The sequence below is a fragment of the Aethina tumida genome, chromosome 3 (assembly GCF_024364675.1).
Source record: "Aethina tumida isolate Nest 87 chromosome 3, icAetTumi1.1, whole genome shotgun sequence".
NCBI classification, from domain to species: Eukaryota; Metazoa; Arthropoda; class Insecta; order Coleoptera; family Nitidulidae; genus Aethina; species Aethina tumida.
Window position 1 is genome coordinate 13,291,803 of NC_065437.1, and position 16,026 is coordinate 13,307,828.

Sequence of the window (16,026 nt, forward strand, 5' to 3'; positions counted from 1 at the left end):
ATTTGGGGGAGGGGTTTGTACATCAGACATAAATATACCTATCAGATCACGAACCTAATAAATCCTAAATTATGATCGACTTGAACCATTTAAAATATATTAAACAAGTAAATCGATATTTACTTGGAGATTGGATAGAGCACTTCAATGGAGTTAAGGAAATTGCCTTTTTATATAGCGATTCATTGTAATTTTCCCACAAAACCAAAGTGAACTATATAAACAATAATAGTTGTTATAATATCATATAGTAAAACGACAATTATTTCTGAATTAATTGTTTATTTTCACTAGAATATATGGTGTTTTAGGGACAGCGGAAAAATAAAATAAATGTTGATTTAGGATATATTTTATTTGAGTTATAAAACTACAATATGGCATCATGCAAAATTACAATACAAATCCTTACTGTGTTCTCTCTACTAAATATTACAAGGAACATTTCCATATATCAGTTTATAACTAATTATTTATTCAATTCACAATGATTAAATCATTTATAAGTTCCAAACAAAACATTTCCAAAAATAAATAAACACGTAATAATAAATAATTTTTTTGTCACTTTTGGAAGATCAAAACCTTAAATTTTACCATAAAAAATAAGTCAAATATATAACAAAATGAGATCAAAACTTGAACATTGCACAGATTAAAATTTTGCATGCAAAATAATTTATAGTATAAATTTTGACTAGAACCCAAGTTATGAACCAAATATCTTTAATTTGCATGCAAAAATTATAAAATACATTAAACACACGCGTTTATATTGCGGTTAAACCTACATAAAGAACAGATATGTCATAAATTTTTTGATGTATGAAAGGCTTAATAAAAAAACATTACGAACTAAATATACAGTCTCTTTTTATAAGTCTTTTTAAACCATTGAACAAACAACTAGGAACAATTTAACACAGTTTTTTTTAGTTTGGTGATTTGACACAACAATAGAACATTCATAAATCTCTGGAACCGAAAAAGAAAAAAAAATGTTGGTGTCTTAACAATTATTGATTGTTCCTAACGTCAATTAAAATACTATTGGTAATTGGTACCATAATACTCTACGTATTTGTGATTGTTCCGAATGTGCGAACTCAAGTTACCAGATTGCACAAACGCCTTAGGACAAAAATGACACTTGAACGGCTTCTCGTCCGTATGCAATCTTATGTGGTTATTCAAATTGCCCGACTGTGTGAAAGCCTTGTCACAATGAGGGCACTTGAAGGGTTTCTCACCTAAAAAGTTTCATCAACAAATTATTCATTAATTAAAACTTCCTTGTTTTTTAACCTGTGTGAATCCGAGTGTGATTGACCAGATTGCAGGACTGCGAGAACGCCTTGTGACAAACATCACAGACATAAGGCTTATCGCCCGTGTGACTCCTGAAGTGAATTTGCAAGTTGCTTTGCGTGTTAAACACCTTCGTGCAAATGCTGCAGGTGAATGGATCGTTCACATCCCTGGCGATGCTGTCGTGTTTCAGCAAGTGCGTTTTCATCCTCCTGAAATATTTTTTACAAATAGGACATTTTTCCAGAGGGGACGATTTCCGTTTGGTGTATGTGTTGCACGTACGTTCCGCCTCGAATTTCGATACCAGTCGGATTTCGTTCCTCGGCGATCTCGAGTACGTTTTTATTTTGACTTGTGGCTTTTGTTTTGTCACCGGTATCACCGAAATTTCCGGGCCGATCGATTTTATTAGGTCTTCCGTGTTTGGCTCGAGGGGGTCACGTTCGTAATCTTTCTTTTCCTGAATTATAATATAAGGGAACATTTCAGAGAAATGATAACATAAATATGTACAGATTGGCTCACGACATTTTATTTAGGCAATATCTTGATAAATTAATTGTATTCAGGGTGGTCCAAGACGACCTGTTTAAGCAATATTTCGAAAAAGGTTAGTGGAATAATTATAAAAATTTCTCTATAAACTTCTCTATAAATAAGTTAGATGAATTTTCCTCTATATTTTTCTTCTTACTCATTACTCCTAGATATTAATAAATTTTTAGATAGTCCTTTTTATAAGAAGTCCCAAGGATTAATAAGTAAAATTATAAAATTAATTTATTAATTATCCTGAAGAGATATATTATGCCATTAATTTTATCATTTCCAACAAGTCTTTGTTGTTTATATGTTGCTAGGTTACTTGACAACCCGTTAATATATTTATTTATTTGTTGTAAATAGTAATAATTTGAGTGATTAATATCTTGAATATTTTATTTAATAATAATATTTATCTACAATGCATTAATTTTTATTCCACATTAAAATACAAAAGAGAAAAAAATAATTTAACAGAAAAATGAGTTATTTTAAAATTTTTCAAATTTCAGTTTTATTTTACCAATGGTTTACGTTTATTTGCTTAAACAGAACGTCGTCACTCTGTATAAGATCAAATTTCTTTCATTTTTCTTCTATCATCTTTTTTTGAGATTTTTCTTAAGTAAAACGTCGTGTATTTACATAAAAAATTATTGAGAGTATATAACAAATACTAAAAAATCGTCATTCTGATAGAAAAAAAAAAAATAAAATAATCTTAATTTTTTAATTACCTTTTTTGTGTCTGAATCGGTACTGTCGTCATTAATTATGATAACAGGCTCAAATGTTTCATTACACTCCATTTTTCCCCTAAAACAGAAGACATAATAATTAAAAAAAGATTGTAATTGTTGTAAACCGCTTTGTTATTTTTAAAACTTTGTTATTTTTAGGTCTGTCAAAACGCAATAAAATAAACAAACCAGTTGAAATTACGATTTGATAAATGAAATTGCAATTAATTACCAGCCTGGTGTTTTAGAACAAAGACTGTGCAGTTCACTGCGAAGTTCTGGTGCGTGTTGGCCGAAAATAGAAATAGAAAAAAAACATTTCTGTATAGAAAACACGAAGAGTAGTTAAAAAAATATACAAAAAGTGCGCTTCGTCTGTCAAAAGTTCTATGTCTTTTTTTAACTACGCGATCGATTTTCTTTCGCCGCCAACACTGACTTTTGCCTCAACGAAATTCCCCAAGTCCCCTTTAAAATACTTTAAATTAGAGTGGAAACAAGAAGCTTTTTTCATATACACATGTTTGAATTGACTAGTTAATATTCTCAAGGTAATCCAAAAAAGTTTTTTGTTTGTCATAAATATATTCCAAGTTAGGCAACTCTTTTAACACCTTGACGATTTGAGTACCACCATATGGGACATGCTTGTCTGTTTATGTATAATTATAGACATTATTATAGGAACATTTTAAATTTTGTGTTAATGATTACATTAAACAATCACAAGCAAACATATCAATCAAAATAGACCAAACAAATATTTGGAAAAAAATATAATATAAATATTTAATAAAGATTTATAAAAAAAGTCAATATATCAGTAATTATTTTATGTTTAGTTCTTTGTATTGGAAAGTCGGATAAGTTTTCAATCGGAGCAATTCCAATTCCGTTTGTAACATCAGTATCTCGTTATGATTGTCCTGCATTTTTTGCATTAGTTGGCTTCTGCTCAAAATTCGTTTCGTCCTAAAAATTAAAATAATATACCCAGTAAACACAAGCACAACTTGTAAAATAATTACCTGGTCTTTTCAATTGCCTTATATTCTTTGGTTATTTGAGGATTAATTTGTGTTTTGATTGTGTTGATGGCGATATTTGTCGCGTTAATCTCATTATCGAGGGATTCGTTTTGTGCAACCACTGATTGAATTTGGGTTTTCATTGCGGCCACTTCCTTGTGCAAATCTCGCAGTTGCATCATAAATGACCTTCGTTGTAGGTCCATTTCCATTTCTATCGTGTTCAGCTTCACGTTGCCCTTTTTCTTCTGCTTCAGGTACTTCATCACGTCTCTCGTCAACTAGAAACATAAGATGTATCCATAACAGAACAATAAAAGATTGATTACCTTGACATCGAGTACGTCGCATAATTGTTCGCATAAGTCGTTCAAAATCATTCTCATTTTAACATGACGCCATTCAAAACTCATAACTTTTCGATGGAAGGCCATGTTCTTCGTCATTGTTTTCAACTTAATATCACCCGCTTCCTGTAAAACAGCAAACTCCATCTTTAACACGTAAATAACAGGAATAACAATCACAAACCCTAATAAGAGCATTAATGTTTAAAATTTCCTCTCTGGGAATTAGTAAGGCGTTGTCAAAGTCATCAACATGACCAGTCAACGGCATTTCCATGAATCCACTCCTCAAAACCATCTGCACGACAATATTGTAAGAGTGGCGTTGCGTTTGCTGACGCACCGACAACAGTTCGTTGTTAAGTTCAGTCAAGTTATCTTTTTTGTTAGTCAATCGTTTCGATATTATTTGTATTAAATTTTCTGCGTAAGTTATCTCCAAATTTATGGAGCGCATCTGAAAATGAAACATTCATTAATCCATTAAGTTCTAATTTAATTTTCTACTTTTATTTCCATTTCGATTTTGCTTCTGCGGTTCTTGACAATGATCGCGTATGTGTGCTCGTCCATGTTGGGCGGTAAGCCGGACGCATTATCTAATTGGTCTAGAGAGTTTAAGAATTCAATTGCTTCCGTGTTCAATGTGATGTATCTTTCGCCAGTAATAACGCCTTTGCTCAAGTCGTTCAGAATTGTAGAACTAGTGATTTGGCGGTACGAAGCCTTCGGTCTTTTTCTAAATATTAGTTCAATTTAATTCAAATTAGCATGTTTTAAATTCAATGTATACTTACTTGTAAATTTTAATAGCAATTTCTTGGATCATTGGTGAAAATTCTGAGATGTCCCTTTTAAAATTCTTTTCAATAATTTTATCTTTGATCAAATATGCATCAGTCTTAACTTTATATTCTTTTACAGTTTCTTCAGCTGCTCGCAATAAAACAGAAATTTTTGCTATCTTCTCTTCAGTAGCAGATATTTCATTTCTAAAACATTCCATAAATTAAGATAAATTATGAAAATATGAAATTGACCATACAATATATCATTTTGTCTCTTATATAAATTGACCGTCTCTAATTGCCAAATCCTTCTTGTATTTTGTAAGGTTTGTTCTTGAATAATGGCAGACTCAATTTTCATTTTCAAAGTATTCAAATCTGTCACTTTAATATTAAACTTCCTAATCGCATCTTTAATGTTGTTACAGTTTTTCGTAAATTCCTTATCCAACATTCCTTTGTATCTCTCCCGTTCGCTTCTCAAAAACGCCACTTTCTCCTCATAATCTTTAACCGCCCTTAGGTCATCTTCATCGAAATTCATCGGATCCTTCTCAATCTACAACAAACTGCTCAGTCATTCACACATAAAGCCGTTGATATTTCCACCATGCATTTTGGCAGCGGCACGTTCTTCTTCAGTTCATCCTCCCACCGTATCTCCAACACGCCATTCATCATTGCCATCAGGGCTCGTTCTTTGAAGTCGTCAGCCAGCAACATCAACCGTATCCGTTCGTCCTCGGCAGCTTTTGCGTCTAATATCGCTTGTTCGCTGGGCGAAATGTACGGAGTGATTGACATTTCGTTCGGCAACACTTCCAGGATCAACGGCGGATTTTCCTCGATAACCCATTCTGGATCGTTTATGTCCACGTGTATTTTCGTTTCGGAGAAGTAGTTGTTTTCGGAGATGATTTTTTTCTGACGAGCGTTTCTTTCCCTCAAATTGTACATTTCCCTTTCTTTTATTTCCATTAAGCTATTGAATTCTTTATTGAAAATTTCTTTCAGTCGGAATATTGTTTGCTGAAATTGCTCGTTAGTTTGTCTGTCTGGAGATTTAATAAATTATTTACCATCATGGTTTCGTTTTGTTGATGGATTTGCACGAAAAGATTGGTATTTTCTTGGGTTGTTGTGAATTTTTCGATGTACATCTTTGTCATTGTTCCATCGATAAACAATATGGTGTCAAAAGAAACAGGGGTTTCTTTGGTGGTGTCGAATAAATCAATTTTACCTTCGTCTATTTTCGGTTTTTCCAATTTCAATAAATCCAATTGACTGAAAAAGAAAAATCAATTTATCACAGGTAATTAATAATCTTGAATGATACCTTTTAGTATATCTGTTCCAAGGATAAAATCTGTCTGTAGGTGCACATAAACTTTCTAACTTCTCGTATTCTTCAATATTTTCGATTCGTTCAAGCTGTTCAATATTTGGGAGAGGAAGAGAATAATTAGCGACGCAATGATTCTGAAACAAAGCGTAGAGTTGTCTTTCGGGTACCATCATTATATCGTAGAAGTTTGTTTTAATATAATTGAACACTTTATCCTGTTCAACGATCAGTTTCCTATAATACTTGTTCAAGTATTCGCACTCGTCGTCGGTCTTTTTACACAATTCTTTATAGGCGTTCAAATTTAAATTGAATTCGGTGAGTTCCAACATTTGATTTTCAGGTCCTTCCAAATTTAAAGTGATTAAATTTTGTATTGTGGCCTTGGTCTCGTTTAAATCTTTCAATAACATTTCTCTATCAAATCTACATACTAATATATCTTCTTGTGTTTGCATTATATCCTGATATTCCAACCAGGACTTTCCAGCCAATTCACCTTTTGGCATAAATCCTTTGGTCTTTTTATTGAATATTCTCTCGAAAACCGACGACTTCATCAGATCCACGAGATTAGCTTTTTTAGAAGCACTCAACTCACTCTGCATCAGTTTCGTACAAGCAAGCACGTTTTCTCTACCCAATGTTATAATGTACTGCTCCAATGGATCTACAAGAGCTGCGACCACACCCAAATATCTTCTGTGATGAACCATGCTTATACCCACTTGCTTCTTAAAATTGTTGTCCCTTACAATCGCCAAACCGTCACAACCACATGTTACAGCATGCGCTTTCGTTAGTTGGAAATTAAAATGGGATAATAAGTGACCTGTTTGTATGATTGCTATTACTGTAGCTTCTGAAGACTAAAAACAATGTCATAATAAATTATTACATTATTATAAGATTATTAACTCACGCCTCGCCTCGTTTCAATCTGATGTATAACTTTCGACCCTTTAGGAACTGCCAAAAACACTCTGTCCCTGTTGGGTTTGTTTGTGGCGCTGATTTGATGATACATTGTTTTATTCTTAGTCATATATTCCTTTCTGCTCACTTTGTCTTTGCCCAGAACGCAGAACCGTACAAACTTGTGACCGCTCAATTGTGTCTTTGTGGTGACCGGTACGACGAATAGTCTGTAGCAGTTTTTGGAAGGGACCAACATGAAATCCACTATTTGTTGGCGTGCTTGTACGCTTGTGATGACTTTTATCGTACCCCCTGGAAAACCTTCCAGTATAAAGAACTCACCGATATCCAAATTTCCCGTTACGAACACTTTTCCGTATGTGCAGAAATAGATGTGCGTGATTTTATTTCTGGACAGTTGAAAACCCGTCATATGTGTGGGATTGTCGGGGTGATACAGCGATATTAATTCCAGATAACCGTCCTGATAACCTACAGCCACGTAAGGAAATTCAGGATTCTCTGCGAAGGAACTGAAACCGTCTTTTACTGTGTAAGTGGTCACCACGTCTCCCTTGTCGATTTTGAATACGTAGAGCTTGTCGATATTGCCCATGGCCACGCAGTACTGCCCCATGGGATATATCAAACCAATGTGGGTGAAGAGACACGGCTCGTCAAAATGCAGTTTAGACTCTTGACCGTTTTCGTTGAATTTATACAGAACTCCTGTACCGTCCACATAGACCATTATGTTCGCATAGTTGGTCCTCATCGTTATGAATGGTCGCACAAACTGATGCTCCCAGGATTCTTTCCATTTACCTTTAACCTGCGAATATCTCTAGAATAATATAACATTTAATTCGACGTTTGGTATTTAGTTTGGGCGAAATTATTACAATAATGCGATTATTGACTCCCATCAGGATTCCTCCAAGCCAATGTATACATGGATATTTAACAGGTGATCTGCCACCTCCATCAATTATTTTTACCATTTTATAATTGTGGTTGACCTACATCTATCATTTTAGAATTGCTACTGAATAAATGTTCAATAAATTACCTGATACACATTGGCGTATATGTCAAGCACATACAAATTGTTATCAGGGGACCAAACCGCCGAACTGAGAGGATGCGACTCATTACCTTGGAACGTTACGGCGTGTGGCGTTACAAGAAAGTTATTGCATACATTGAACAAATCCCAAAGTTGTATTTTTGTTGTCCCGGTGGCCAATTGTACCATGTACTCCGGTCTTTGTAGGCTACATCTAAAATTAGAAAATGACACAAGCAATCCCGATAAGGTTTAGAAATTGAACCTTATGATTTGTGTTTGAACACGTATTTGGGAATTTTCCTGAAAATTCTTCGCCCCTGTGTAAATATTGTATATGGATAATGTGAAGTTGGGGGCGTTCCCCAAACATATTAGCATCGACGAATAAGTGAACTCCAGTTTTACGTGTCCGTGCATTTGTTCATCTTAAAATTAACTTTACATTTTTCATTTATCCTTTTAATTTTACCTACCGTTGATGGTGGAAACTTTTGCTAATCCAGGATAAGTGTATACGTGAATGTAGGGATACGAACAGGCCTCAGAATATGCAAAGATTCCTTGTCGTTTATGCCCTGCAATGCACTTCACGCCGTCACCTTTTTTATTGTGATGTGTTAGTGACATGTATGTTTTTTCCTTTGTAATTGTGTTAAAGAATCCTATGCAACAACCTTCTGCGTATAGTAAAACGTGTTTCATTATAAATGTAACTTGAGTTATTTGTCCCATTTTCATCCATCTGAAAATGTATATATAAGTAAAATAAATGTATATATAAAAAAATACAAAAGTACTTACTCTACTCTATTTTCAGACGCCTTCATTTTGAGGTAACGAAATAATCCAAGTAAAAAGTGAACTAAATTTATCGAATTGACGTTAAAATGTTAGAGGTCTGTTATGTCAATATTTTTGCTTGACGACAAATTGAATTGATTCTGATGTGCGAAATCAACTAAGCAAAATTAAAGACACAGGAAGAAATATTTAATAATTTGTTGCCAACAAACTTATTATATAATAATATAATCGTTACTAAACTTCTACGATTTCAGTAACCCAATAGTGCTGTCACTACTCCATTTAGGGACACACCTGCCATATTCAATATGGCAAGAGACTCAGACCTAAAGTCAAGAGTAATCGAAAATTTAAAGCTTATGAATTTTTCATGTAGTGTTGAATTTGGGTCTATTAATATAAGTGCAGGAAATTGTTAAATGAATTATTATATAGGTGAAAATAAAACTTTAACCTATACTAATAAAGTGCAACATCATATTAGGACCTCTAGTGATGTGTCAATTTCGGTAAAACTATATACTGTATAATTCTACATCATTTAGGAGAAAGTTTAAACAAGAAAATTCATAAATTACTTAAATCGGGAGTTATTCGGCATTTATAATCTCTCCACTTGATCTGCTCCGGTAGTGCTTATTATTCGAAAGTTAAATGATGGAAATATAAAATTTTATATTATATTATTGAAATAAAAATTGAAGTTTGCATTTTAGAAAAATCTAAACTTTCTGTCAATACTATTAATATCGAACCGTTACAAGAGCATTCGTTGTATAATGTTCTCCATAATTACCATATTCCTTCAGCAAATAGTATTATAATATAGTTATGAAATTGTATAATATTATTATAAAAACTTTGATTTTCAAGAATTATTTAAAATTTTATACGTTCATAGGTATTTTAATAAAAAATTCTAATTCAGCTTAAATAAATTATATGTAAATTTTCTTTTTATTTTTTCCCATCTATATAATATTTTTATGGTATATAATATATTTTATATATATGCAAAAATTGTTTGTTATTTTGTTTGTTTCTGGGTAATTTAATCAAACATTCTTTTTGAGCTTCAATAAATAATGGAAAAATTTTGTATTGGAGTAATAAATTTAAAATTTTTTCTGGAAATGTCTACTATTTTTTATACTTTTTGATAATGTAATCAGATATTTATTTTCAGTTTCAATAAATATTAAATAACTGTGTTCGCTTATTTCTTCTGCATATATTGTTGTATTAGAATATGATGAAAAATATGTAGTAGAATAAAAACTGACATTTCCAAGATTTGTTTATTATTTTGTACGTTTCTTAAGTAATCTAATCAGACATTTCCTTTTAGTTGAAATAAATATTTTATTCGTTTAACATATAAAGCACATAAAAATATGTACTATATTTTTCATAACGGTAAAAATTGCATGAACATTACAGTTTAATATATTTCATTACATGTACACTTTAATTATAATAAATTTAATTTTATATACCAAAGCTCCTTATTCCAAAACACAAATTTCTTTCTTCACAAAAAGTCAATTATTATGATGTCCATAGAAACTAAAATTTTATGTCATTTATACATCATTGCCAATTTGTGCATACAATCATTTAATATTTTGTACATTTTTGTGCAATTCTTTTTAAAATGGACAATATTATACCGAACTGTACAAAATTTCAATTTGTAATACCTGACGGATTAAGGGAATTAATTTCGGACATCTCTAGAGAAGTATATTTGTTATTGGATTTTAATAATATTTAATAACCTTCCAATAACTAGGTCTTAAGAAGTCAACCAACAGATTTATATACTTTCATAGCTGACTATTTGGATGCTTTGCTACTAACTAGGGAAAATGCAAGGGGTGATGTCCATCAAACTTGAATCGTTAAACATAACGCCCTATGTATATAATTATATTTCAGTCGCATCCAGATTGGTGACTTACATAAGCCACATATCAATATTAACAGCTGAACTGTTGGAAAAGACGGGCTTAACTAGTGCTGACGTTGAACAAATTTCAACTATTATACGATCAGTTTTCAGAAGGCAAATGCGTCTCAATACAGAATCCGCTCCAATGGCAACCGGTACCTACGTGAGAACATAAACCATCAAATCCATCTAAATTTCTGAGTTTTCAGAGGACGACATAAATGTTGTAGATGAAATAATGAGTTGTGTAGATATACCGGAAGTTGTGGCCGAGGAGGCGGCAGAAATTATTCAGAGGGCCTACGAAGATTTTAAAAAAAGACATCAGACAGAAAAGGATAAACTCTACGGTTTGGTAGACTGGAGAGTGGCGGCCAGAAGTGCCATACATTTGTATAGGAAAACCGGCGTCACAAAAGAAGAAGCAGATCGTGCCGCAACCTTAATAAAAGTTAATCATTCGTATATATTACTATAATAATATTAATTAACAATACTTTTGTAGTCGGCTTATAAAGGATATTACACTAGGAGAAAAATTCGACTGGAATTCGGGCCAGATTTTCAGAGAATTCGTGCGGAATCACAAACTGATGATGAGGAGATGGAATTCACTACATCAGAATCTGAGTATGTGAAAATGTGTGAAACTGACGTACAATTACTAATCTCTTTTAGACTTTCTAAAAAATCATCAACTTTATCGAGCACAAGCGCTGATCATTACAATTTTGCTGGACAAATTGTTGGCAACATCGTGCAGAGAGTATTCAGAAGAGAAGAACCAAAATCAGCAAGTAAATTAAAAAAAAGTAAAGATAGCCCAAAGCAGAAGACATCAGTACGAGTTACTGTTGATGGTAAAGCAATACAACCAAGTAAGGACTCAGAAAAGGGGTTTTCTATTGATCACTCAGAAAGTGTTCTTGGTAAGTTGTCTTATAATTAGTTGTGCATTGAATGAATCTAAATCTTTGTAGACGAGAAAATCTCATCATGTAAGTAACTTTCAAGAAGATGTATTCCAAATACGATTAATGTTTTTTTTTTCATAGATTTGGATGTGGATTCTGATGACAGTCGTGATGAAATCCTTACATCAACCAATATTTAACTAAAATATTATTTTTATCATTATTGTAAACTAGTTCTACTTTTTTATTACCTAATAAAATTACATAGTAGTACATAAACATAAATAAATTGAAAATTATATTTTTATATTAAATTTGTCTACTTATCTTTGTATATGTACAGTTACATACTAAGAAAATCAATATGTAATATGTTATGTACAAATAAAAACTCTTTGGGTCAAGATTAGGGATTATTGTGAGGAATTCTAAGGAAAAATGAAACTACGTTAGTATAACAAGACAATATAATGATATTAAAATTCCTAACAAGTGCCTTTGACTCAGTGGACATATTGACACATAACTATATAATACAATTAGTCGTGTGCTTGGCACTGGACTCATACAAAAAATTAACAAAAACCATGTTTGAATTCAAATAAGAATTTACTAAATCAATAAAGGTGTTACAGTCTTAAGTTTGACTACATGTTACTTAAATGTGAACGGAGAAATAGTTAATGAAAATAATAAGTGGGACGTAAATATTTCCAAAAACTGTTGTCAGCTTTGACAGTGCTGTTTGTGGGCTGTTGTACTTCTGATGAGGGCGCAGGACTGGTATCGATTTTTTCCTGAGTTTCTTGGGTCTCTTCGGTTTCTTGAACGTTCTCCTTTGACTCGTCGGCCTTTGGACTCGTCGCAGGTTTAGGCACCTTTGGTCTAATGAACACGGGTTCGTGTGTAAAGGAACAGAAGTCGAGAAAGTCATCGTCTGGCACCCTTTGTTTGACTATTTTACACATTGCACTTACCCCTTCCACTATACAATAATTCTTGTAGTTCTTCGTGGCTTCTCTCAGGCGGGCCAGAAAGTCGGGCATGGCTCGCATCGCCACCCAATTCGTAACGGACGACGGTATATTAACGCCCGGATTATCGTAATATGTTAAACTAAATTCGACACCCGGCTGATCCATTTCACCGTATGGTTTTATCACCATACGCGACCAGTAATCCTCCACTCGATATTTGTCGCTTCTCTTTGGATATTTCGGGTGCACCGTGCTTTTGCTGAGTATTACCATCGTATTCGATTCATTGTGTATCATGTATCTTCGCAAGAAGACGTAGTCCCTGTTGGTGAAGAGCCTCTGCAACAAAAAGACTGAATAGGTCATGTACAAGACTTTTTACGTCCATTTGGAGAATACAATTAAATTTATTTTGCTACATTCATTTTGAATATCAGCCAATTTTAGGCTTGTTCATAACATAGAAGCTGCTCCAAAAATATCATCAGCTTTTCTATTTATGTGTGCTAAAATAACCCAGTTATAATTTCATATGTAAGTACTAAACATGTTTTTTGCTTATCTAGCTTTTAGTTGAAACACTATACATATACTAGATACATGAAACTTTGTTTGTTGTTTTTGTGATAAGTATGTTATATAAATCAGAACTCTGTCAATCAATTAGACATTGAAATGGTTGAAATTTGGCTTTGTCTTTGTGGGTTGACAAAGAAGCCACAATTTTATTTTTGATGTCTGCATTTAATAATACAAAAAATGGATTTACATGCGCCAAAAATAGTTGGCAATTTTCCTACCATACCATTGAACTTGCAATGTTCAAAAATGAGGTTTTTGAACTTCACAAAATTAGAAAAAATCATTGAAGCAGCGAAGGGCAAAGAAAATCAACCCAACTATGAAAAATAAGGGTAACTATAGTTACCAACAAACAGTAACAACAAACATTGTAATTTATAACGTTACGTGAGAATCTAGTGGAACCTGAGTTGCAATGGCAAAGTCAAAGAACCACACGAACAACAATCAAAGTCGCAAGAATCACCGCAACGGTGTCAAGAAACCGAAACGTAGACTGCACGAATCTACGTTGGGCATGGAGGCCAAGTTTCTGAAGAATCAAAAATTCGCCAAAAAGCACAACCTCAGCACCCAACAGCAGCTCAAAAGAGCAGCCGAAAGGAAAGCTCAAAGGGAGAATAAGAAATAAATACACTTAAATTTAAATTCATAAATTTGTTAATGTATGTTAATCATTAATAAATAATTGTAATTTAAATATTAGTTTTAATGATACAAGTTGACCAAGAAATGTATTAATTTTATAATACAAAAAGTGAAAATTCAATGTGTATTTAGACATACTATTTTATTAGCAGTGTAAATTTTTAAATGTAGTAGCCATAGTGTTATATAATGCAATTTTTATCATTGTGAATTATATTTGGAAGTGTCAAGGGCAAACTTTTAAAATTACAGTATAAATTATTCAAAGAATCAAGAATTCATGCATTCTAAATTGATTTTGCGCCGTTTACAGATGCATGAATCAATAACAATATTGGTTCTTTCATAAAATATCCCAAAAACAACAAACATGAATTAAAATCTTGTTTTAAAATACTTACAGGCCATAACATCTCCCAATAAATTATATCACTGTGCATTTCCTCTTTTGGATCATTTTCAATGGTTTCTAGTGCAACCGCTGTGCTGTCCCACTTCTTCCTATACTCAGTGTCAACTTGTACATTCAGGAAATCAGTGGCAGTAACATCCGGATATGAGCCAAACACTTTGTAAATATAACTCCCACTCTCATGTTGTTTCCTCCAGACAACCAAGTCTTCTTTCAGTAAAAAGGGTTCCCAATTGTCGTATTTTCTGCTACCATCCAGAAGTCCTGAATTGCAATGTCCACAGACGGTCTGTTTACTGTCATTGTTCCTATTTGTTGGATCACATGACATACAAATTGTGGCATTCTTAAGTTTGTTTATGTAGTCTATGTCAGTCATGTACTGTTTCATTTCCTCATCAGATATACGTTTTTCATTCCAGTTGAAGGTGGAAACTCCGACAGCTCCCAAAAAAACCTTCCTCCTCCTCGACAGGGCCATTCTCATATTCCTCAGCAGTTCCTTGAAATTGCGTTCCTCCCACATGCGGGAGTACATGCAAAACATCTGTTGGCTCCTTCGTATCCTTTGAGCCACCACGAATTCGCACTGGTGCGCCCATAGTTTCAATAGACTGGCCGATTGGTCCTTTATAGATTTATGTGAACTTAGCAAAGTAGAAAAGTTGTTCTTGATGAAAAGTTGCAGTCGAGTTGATGCCGATTTTGCGCTTTTTATGTCCCGCAAAGTCCTGTACAATATGTTGGTGTTCTCCAGAAAGAATTTTTTTAGGTTAGATTGCGATGTAAGAATCGGATTGGGTAATCTTCTTGGATACATGTCGGTAAATGGTTTCGTTTGTCACACCTCTCCCTCGTCCATTAATCACCCATTTTATTTGCGCTTGACTCGAGTGTTCGTTGATGGAAATGACAAGAATGGAACCAAAATTTTGACAGAATGGATACAATGATTTCATAAAAAATCGCGGCATGTGAAAAGCGTGTTTTGTGAACTGAACAGTTCCGCATGCTCCGCACCCGGTTGAATATGACTTTCAATTTGAAATTTCGTGCGATTTTACTGCATGAGAATAGATAAAAAATATATCATTGTGTGATATAATTAACTTAAAAATATATGTTTCTATTATGGAAAACATTAATAAAAAAATTAATAATATTATTGTAAAAATCGCACAAAACATTGTTCTTTTTACATAAATTGTGTAGTATGAGTTGCATACACTCGCAATAGGACAAAAGTAATGTTTTGTTCTGTGATGTTACGTATTCAAAGGAATTATTAATGCAGCGTTCTTTTCTACGTATCAACCTGACTGGTACCATTTCAAAATGTTCTGATATTTCGTCAGTTCAATAATTTCCTAGTTGGTAAATCCAACCGCGTTCAAAATATATTAAAACTTAATATATTTATATACAGTGTGGCCCATTTGAAAGTGGGACACCCCCTTAAAATTTGTATTTTTTGTCCCACCTTGACAAACTTTCAATTGTTATCAATTGTAAAGCATGAAAATAAATACTTATAAATAAAATGTCACTGAATGATACACATTTGTATATAAATAATGGATATACAGTAAAATTTTATGAAAAAATTTAATTGAGTTATTTATTAATTCGTAAGTCAATAAATAAAC

The 16,026-nt window shown here is 33.0% G+C and overlaps 4 protein-coding genes across 5 annotated transcripts; 1 reads left to right on the forward strand and 3 right to left on the reverse strand.

Moving 5' to 3' along the window:
- Positions 1–336: 336 nt before the first annotated feature.
- Positions 337–3,096, reverse strand: LOC109595327 (zinc finger protein ZFP2). Its single transcript, XM_020010666.2, has 4 exons — positions 2,827–3,096; positions 2,592–2,670; positions 1,306–1,771; positions 337–1,250 (listed from the first exon to the last, which is right to left on the reverse strand). The coding sequence occupies exons 2-4, from the start codon at positions 2,661–2,663 to the stop codon at positions 1,048–1,050; spliced, it is 741 nt and encodes a 246-aa protein (XP_019866225.1). The 5' UTR covers positions 2,664–2,670; positions 2,827–3,096; the 3' UTR covers positions 337–1,047.
- A 261-nt stretch (positions 3,097–3,357) lies between these two features.
- LOC109595315 (cilia- and flagella-associated protein 43) lies at positions 3,358–9,166 on the reverse strand. Its single transcript, XM_020010648.2, has 16 exons — positions 8,894–9,166; positions 8,566–8,834; positions 8,355–8,517; positions 8,093–8,303; positions 7,926–8,042; positions 7,028–7,867; positions 6,097–6,974; positions 5,837–6,044; positions 5,367–5,786; positions 5,015–5,316; positions 4,767–4,961; positions 4,477–4,708; positions 4,154–4,426; positions 3,952–4,095; positions 3,623–3,903; positions 3,358–3,566 (listed from the first exon to the last, which is right to left on the reverse strand). The coding sequence occupies exons 1-16, from the start codon at positions 8,917–8,919 to the stop codon at positions 3,422–3,424; spliced, it is 4,704 nt and encodes a 1,567-aa protein (XP_019866207.2). The 5' UTR covers positions 8,920–9,166; the 3' UTR covers positions 3,358–3,421.
- Positions 9,167–10,475: 1,309 nt separating this feature from the next.
- LOC109595330 (uncharacterized) lies at positions 10,476–12,068 on the forward strand. Its single transcript, XM_020010670.2, has 8 exons — positions 10,476–10,637; positions 10,689–10,773; positions 10,835–11,002; positions 11,057–11,298; positions 11,353–11,477; positions 11,526–11,776; positions 11,828–11,845; positions 11,903–12,068. The coding sequence occupies exons 1-8, from the start codon at positions 10,551–10,553 to the stop codon at positions 11,959–11,961; spliced, it is 1,035 nt and encodes a 344-aa protein (XP_019866229.1). The 5' UTR covers positions 10,476–10,550; the 3' UTR covers positions 11,962–12,068.
- A 146-nt stretch (positions 12,069–12,214) lies between these two features.
- Positions 12,215–15,442, reverse strand: LOC109595314 (stAR-related lipid transfer protein 7, mitochondrial). Of its 2 annotated transcripts, XM_020010646.2 has the most exons (3): positions 14,370–15,442; positions 12,739–13,077; positions 12,497–12,646 (listed from the first exon to the last, which is right to left on the reverse strand). In XM_020010646.2, exons 1-3 carry the CDS (start codon positions 15,198–15,200, stop codon positions 12,632–12,634), a joined length of 1,185 nt encoding a protein of 394 aa, XP_019866205.2. In that variant the 5' UTR covers positions 15,201–15,442; the 3' UTR covers positions 12,497–12,631. The 2 variants fall into 2 exon arrangements, with proteins under 2 accessions (XP_019866204.2, XP_019866205.2); XM_020010645.2 differs by having other exon boundaries at positions 12,215–13,077; positions 14,370–15,419.
- Positions 15,443–16,026: the final 584 nt, after the last annotated feature.

What these genes read in the sequence shown, in the direction of transcription:
- LOC109595327 (XM_020010666.2), bottom strand. Translation starts at nt 2,663, where the DNA reads ATGGAGTGTAATGAAACATTTGAGCCTGTTATCATAATTAATGACGAC. An exon ending in CCGATTCAGACACAAAAAAG is followed by an intron (nt 1,772 to 2,591) that starts GTAATTAAAAAA and finishes ATTATAATTCAG; the next exon opens with GAAAAGAAAGATTACGAACG. An exon ending in TCACACTCGGATTCACACAG is followed by an intron (nt 1,251 to 1,305) that starts GTTAAAAAACAA and finishes GAAACTTTTTAG; the next exon opens with GTGAGAAACCCTTCAAGTGC.
- LOC109595315 (XM_020010648.2), bottom strand. Translation starts at nt 8,919, where the DNA reads ATGAAGGCGTCTGAAAATAGAGTAGA. An exon ending in GTTCAAACACAAATCATAAG is followed by an intron (nt 8,304 to 8,354) that starts GTTCAATTTCTA and finishes TTCTAATTTTAG; the next exon opens with ATGTAGCCTACAAAGACCGG. An exon ending in TGGAACAGATATACTAAAAG is followed by an intron (nt 6,045 to 6,096) that starts GTATCATTCAAG and finishes TTTCTTTTTCAG; the next exon opens with TCAATTGGATTTATTGAAAT.
- LOC109595330 (XM_020010670.2), top strand. Translation starts at nt 10,551, where the DNA reads ATGGACAATATTATACCGAACTGTACAAAATTTCAATTTGTAATACCT. An exon ending in TTTCGGACATCTCTAGAGAA is followed by an intron (nt 10,638 to 10,688) that starts GTATATTTGTTA and finishes TCCAATAACTAG; the next exon opens with GTCTTAAGAAGTCAACCAAC. An exon ending in ATCCGCTCCAATGGCAACCG is followed by an intron (nt 11,003 to 11,056) that starts GTACCTACGTGA and finishes CTGAGTTTTCAG; the next exon opens with AGGACGACATAAATGTTGTA.
- LOC109595314 (XM_020010645.2), bottom strand. Translation starts at nt 15,200, where the DNA reads ATGTATCCAAGAAGATTACCCAATCCGATTCTTACATCGCAATCTAAC. An exon ending in ATTGGGAGATGTTATGGCCT is followed by an intron (nt 13,078 to 14,369) that starts GTAAGTATTTTA and finishes TTTTTGTTGCAG; the next exon opens with AGGCTCTTCACCAACAGGGA.